The 6,472-nt window shown below is 33.9% G+C and overlaps 1 protein-coding gene across 2 annotated transcripts in view; it reads left to right on the forward strand.

Moving 5' to 3' along the window:
• LOC144979925 (DBH-like monooxygenase protein 1 homolog) overlaps window positions 1-6,472 on the forward strand; it is a 28,255-nt gene that overhangs the window by 2,868 nt on the left and 18,915 nt on the right. Inside the window, exons 1-2 of one of the 2 annotated variants that reach the window (XM_078927213.1) lie at window positions 1,371-1,674; window positions 6,198-6,302. In XM_078927213.1, the coding sequence (XP_078783339.1) occupies window positions 1,661-1,674; window positions 6,198-6,302 (119 nt within the window). In that variant the 5' untranslated portion in view covers window positions 1,371-1,660. Of the gene's footprint in view, window positions 1-1,370; window positions 1,675-6,197; window positions 6,303-6,472 lie in introns of those variants that run through there. The other variant, XM_078927214.1, reaches the window with a different exon arrangement.

Here is a 6,472-nt window from a genome sequence, read left to right on the forward strand (position 1 = left end):
GATATGAAGTGAGTAGAAAAGTGCCAGAAGACAATAGAGAATAAAAAATTTTTTTCGCGGCGGTGGTGGGGTTTGAACCTGCGACCTTATTGGTACGACAACTCCGCCTGGCAGGTGAGAGCGTGGCTCTACCGTGTGAGCTATCCACGAACACAAAATATTCGTTTCAAACCCAAAGTCATTTCTAGATCCCTCTCTCACCCACTTCTTGAGATCGCCGATTCGTTCACCACCATCGCGAAGTAATTTTGACCAGCAGTTAAGCTTAATAGCCAATATTCTCATCACAAACATATAACATAGAAACGATTGAGACATTGAGTATGCTCCGGTGTATGGGGTGAATTTTTAATTCAGAAAAGTGAGTGGAGCAGGCACTTATGTTGGTAACAACAAGATATGAAGTGAGTAGAAAAGTGCCAGAAGACAATAGAGAATAAAAAATTTTTTCGCGGCGGTGGTGGGGTCTGAACCTGCGATCTTATTGGTACGACAACTCCGCCTGGCAGGTGAGAGCGTGACTCTACCGTGTGAGCTATCCACGAACACAAAATATTCGTTTCAAACCCAAAGTCATTTCTAGATCCCTCTCTCACCCACTTCTTGAGATCGCCGATTCGTTCACCACCATCGCGAAGTAATTTTGACCAGCAGTTAAGCTTAATAGCCAATATTCTCATCACAAACATATAACATAGAAACGATTGAGACATTGAGTATGCTCCGGTGTATGGGGTGAATTTTTAATTCAGAAAAGTGAGTGGAGCAGGCACTTATGTTGGTAACAACAAGATATGAAGTGAGTAGAAAAGTGCCAGAAGACAATAGAGAATAAAAAATTTTTTCGCGGCGGGGTTTGAACCTGCGACCTTATTGGTACGACAACTCCGCCTGGCAGGTGAGAGCGTGGCTCTACCGTGTGAGCTATCCACGAACACAAAATATTCGTTTCAAACCCAAAGTCATTTCTAGATCCCTCTCTCACCCACTTCTTGAGATCGCCGATTCGTTCACCACCATCGCGAAGTAATTTTGACCAGCAGTTAAGCTTAATAGCCAATATTCTCATCACAAACATATAACATAGAAACGATTGAGACATTGAGTATGCTCCGGTGTATGGGGTGAATTTTTAATTCAGAAAAGTGAGTGGAGCAGGCACTTATTTTGGTAACAACAAGATATGAAGTGAGTAGAAAAGTGCCAGAAGACAATAGAGAATAAAAAAAATTTTCGCGGCGGTGGTGGGGTTTGAACCTGCGATCTTATTGGTACGACAACTCCGCCTGGCAGGTGAGAGCGTGACTCTACCGTGTGAGCTATCCACGAACACAAAATATTCGTTTCAAACCCAAAGTCATTTCTAGATCCCTCTCTCACCCACTTCTTGAGATCGCCGATTCGTTCACCACCATCGCGAAGTAATTTTGACCAGCAGTTAAGCTTAATAGCCAATATTCTCATCACAAACATATAACATAGAAACGATTGAGACATTGAGTATGCTCCGGTGTATGGGGTGAATTTTTAATTTTTTTAATGGTATATCCTTGAACATCCTTTCATTCTCATATCGGACGTCATAACGTTACGGCGATCTCTTGGGAAACATTCACAATATTATTCTTGATACTCAAAGTCAGAGCTATCGGCAGCAAAGATGACCTGCAAAACGTAAGTTTTTGTTTAAAATTATTTGTAAGGGTTTGATGACAGCAAATTCAGAAATGATGTATTTGATAAAGTCCCAGACAAAATAGAAAGAAAAAAAAATAACAAGATGAAGAAAATATTAAAATATGAAGAAAATATTACAAGATGAAAAAAAAAATTGTACCCCAACACATTTATTATTCCCAAATTAATATTTAAAAAAATTATCGATAAAGGTTTGATTATTAGAGGGTTTTTTTCATATAATAATAAAGAATAATAATACATATACTGCTGCTACTACTACTACTACTACTACTACTACTACTACTACTACTACTACTACTACTAATAATAATAATAATAATAATAATAATAATAATAATAATAATAATAATAATAAAAATAATAATAATAATAATAATAATAATAATAATAATAATAATAATAATAATAATAAATAATAATAATAAAATAATAATAATAATAATAATATTTCCAGTAATAATAATGATGATAATGATGATGATGATGATGATGATGATGATGATGATGATGATGATGATGATGATGATGATGATGATGACTATGATAGTGCAATACCTTAACCACTGGGCCACTTCGACTCCCAATAATAATAATAATAATAATAATAATAATAATAATGATAATAATAATAATAATAATAATAATAATAATAATAATAATAATAATAATAATAATAATAATAATAATAATAATAATAATAATAATAATAATAGTAATAATAATAATAATAGAAACGATCATTGATATAAGTAAATATTTTTTTTTAAAATCCATTTATTCATCTCCAAATGGTATATGCCTTTAGAACCTAACTCTACGGATAAATGGAATAACAGATATGAGCTCTAAGTTACGCTGCCCCAACGTTAATCTAATATCAAAATCCCCCCCCCCCCCCCCCCCCTAAAGAACAAAAAAAAAAACTCCTCAAAAACAACAAACAAACAAACAAAAAAACACAAAACAGTCATAATCCCCCCCCCCCCCCCCCCCCATGTTTTTTTTAAGTAACAATTTATTTTTTTTTTAATCAACAAAAAGAACAAAACGAATTTCTTAACAGCAAACGTATAATTACGTATTCAAGAAACTAAAAGAAACATGAATTATGAATTTTATCTGGAATGTCTACATACAATAAGAAGAAAAAAAAAGATTATCAACTCTACACAAAACATCAACATTCTGTGAGAACCAATTTTCTATTTTAAATAGTTTTATTTAGTTCTCCCTCCACGTCTTTTACGGGTATAACAACGATGTGTCTGTCCTTAGAAAATCCCTTATGTAAAACAGTAAAACTGCCTTGTCACCGTCACATGACCAATGATATTCCCCCACAGAAGGACAGATTTTGGTATTGTCTTGCATTACAGATACTGCTTGTCTTCGTTCGAGCGTCATAATAACTATTCAAGGCGGTATTTTTCTCGGGTATGAAAAGACCGAAAACCCTGCGGTAGTTGTTGACCTCAAGGGTCAAAACTAAGTATCATTATTATTATTATCATTCTCTCTCTCTCTCTCTCTCTCTCTCTCTCTCTCTCTCTCTCTCTCTCTCTCTCTCTCTCTCTCTCTCTCTCTCTCTCTCTCTCTCTCTCTCCCCCCCCCCCACCCTTTTTCACCGGTCATCTTAAAATAGACAAACAATGTCAAAAGAAAGAAAAATCTATCAAAGATTGAATTCCAGAAAATTAACCAGTCGTCTCAAATCGTTTTTTTTTTGTTTGTTTGTTTGTTGAAATAGTCTATAACAGATCTGCATACTACTACGAAAATTTCATAGAACTATGAATTTTTGGGGTCCTAATAGGCTTCAACAGTCTTGACGCTATTTCCCTCGTAATGACGCATAGTAACATAGTAACTGGTTCTAAACTATCGGAACAATGGCGGACACCCTTATGAATTACTTCTCCGACGAGCATAAAAGTGTATCCAGAGGAGAAAAAGATTATAAATCTGATCATGGATTGACTTTTATAAATTCTGATCACATGACATCATGTGAAAAAGTTCTAGCCAGTATGATTAATAAAAAAGTACCGATTTTCTTTGTTTATAACCAAGCTGCTCATTGCTGGGCGGACGTGTTATCAGACTATAGAAACATATTATTCCATAAAAGACACCCTAGTTCGACCCTTCTTAAAAATCGGAACTTTTGATACAATTAGTATACTCTGGCTTAAATCCAACAAGAAGTACTTGTCAGCAACAGCTGCATGCTTGCTTATACATTGGCTTTGAGTGGCTTAAGACACAGGGTGTATAGGTAAGTGACACTTCACGTCAATAATATGGTATTATGACATAATGAACTAGATATAGGAAAATGCGGCTTTGTGGTCTAGTGGTATGACACTCGCTTTCGGATCGGATTGGAGAAGGTCTGGGTTCTAGCCTCGCTCATCGCAAAGTTGAGTCCTTGGAATAGACTCTTCACTCATATTATCTCACATGTTACATGTTTATACAATGGCTTTGAGTGGCTTAAGTCACAGAGCGTAAGTAAGTGACAATATGGTATTATGACATAATGAACTTAATGTTCTCGCACAGTCAGCAGGGAGGCACTTACTGTGTCTTTTATCTCGCTATATGTTTTTTCCAATATACTTTCTGTCTTTATCTTGGAATGAGATTACCTGGTTTTGGCCTGGCCCTGGGAGGGAATCAGTCATATGTATAGTTAGAGTTTTGCGAGATGATATTTTTGTCTTGTAAACCATCTCTCTGTTTTGCACGGTATTATTTTTTTTTTGGTGATATATATATTATAGTCACGAGAGAAAGGAAGTAAGCCTTAAGAATAAGAAAATGAGGCTTTTCATTTATTTTACTTTTTATTGAAAAGAAATAAATTTGATAACAAAATATTTGCTTCTTCCCAAATTTGAATTCATTATACCGCATTTCCTTTCCTTTCAGCAACCATACAAATCTCCATTCTAAAAATAGGCTAAGATTCTATGTCACGTAAAAAAGATGAATCGATTTTGTGACGTCAACTAGATATTTACATCTTGCACATTTGAATTCCTTTTGTCACATTTACCTCTCTGTGACGCATTGTGGTTCTTTATGCCGAATTTGAAGAGCAATAAAACATGACTTATATATATATATATATATATATATATATATATATATATATATATATATATATATATATATATATATATATATACAAACGTCATGTTTCGTCCTACACTATCTTGACTATTATTTCGGAACATTTCTAAAGAGCTATTTGAGATCACTTAAATTTAGAAAACAAAAATAAAAACAAAACGAAAAAAACAAAAAACAAAATCAGAGCCCGACTGGTACCAACGATGTCCCTGTCAAAATATAATGGATTAGAGTCTTACAGACATCACGTTTCGTCCTATGTGATATACGAGATGCCGAATGTTTCTAGTACATTTTGGTAGCCCTGTAAAGTGCTTTTTGAGCACATACTGGGGGATATTGGGATGAACAATCTTTTTTTGTTTATATATATATATATATATATATATATATATATATATATAATATATATATATATATATATATATATATAATATATATGTATTATTATTTACTTTTCATAAGCTACATTGTTTTGATGTTGGTGTGTATCCTGTTGCTTTAGATAAAATTTTCCATGAAATGTTGTGGTCTAGTTTGTTGTCTTTTAATTTCCAAATATGTTCGCTCAGCGAACATATTTGGAAATTAAAAAAAACTCAGCGAACATATTTGGAAATTAAAAAACTCAGCGAACATATTTGGAAATTAAAAGACAACAAACTAGACCACAACATTTCATGGAAAATTTTATCTAAAGCAACAGGATACACACCAACATCAAAACAATGTAGCTTATGCCTGGAAGAGAAATATACTATAATCAAACACCCTCATGAAGCCACACTCAACATGAAAAGTGAGATGTACGGAAAGTGTCCCCATCGGCGTAAATTCTTGTTAAGCAACTTTAAACCGGAACCACTTCAAGAAACAACAACAGTCAACAAAACAACTCAGTCCTGACGATGGCAAATTAAGCCTGAAACATTAATGTAGACTGTCTCAAACATTGTGGTAAATATTTTAAATAATAATAATTCGCTCCATTACTGCATGTCGAGCACTTTTCGTACCATATTTGTATCAAACACGATTCTATATATATATGTATATATATATATATATATATATATATATATATATATATATATATATATATATATATATATATATATAAATCTATTATTTTGATGCAATGCATTTAGCCAAAAATCCCTCAACATTCGCCAGCCGGATATAACGTATCAACACACAAAATTGTGTGTATCCTTAAACGTTTATAGTCTCCTTGATATAATTTAGTCAGAACTACTCGCAAAAATATCGGGCTTAAAACAATGACAAAGAGGTGAGTTACGTCAACTCCTTTCTACCTATATATACGTAGTGTTAAAACTGGTTAATCCTTTACTTGACAGGTTCTTTGCCTTACTCCTGGTCATCACACCATCACTTGGTTACTTCAGCTTCAGATTCAAGGTACCTAACGGTGACAAAGTGCCCCATCCATGCAAGGACTCCGTGTAAGTCAATGAATTGAAAATGAGACTCTTTCTAGAGTAATTGACATGATGATAGTAATGTTGATGATGATGATGGTAATGATGATGATGATGATGGTGATGATGATGACGATGATGATGACGATGATGATGATGATGATGATGATGATGATGATGATGATGATGATGAT

The sequence above is a fragment of the Berghia stephanieae genome, chromosome 9, assembly GCF_034508935.2.
Source record: "Berghia stephanieae isolate SIO BIC M18660-M18661 chromosome 9, UCSD_Bste_1.3, whole genome shotgun sequence".
Taxonomy (NCBI): domain Eukaryota; kingdom Metazoa; phylum Mollusca; class Gastropoda; order Nudibranchia; family Aeolidiidae; genus Berghia; species Berghia stephanieae.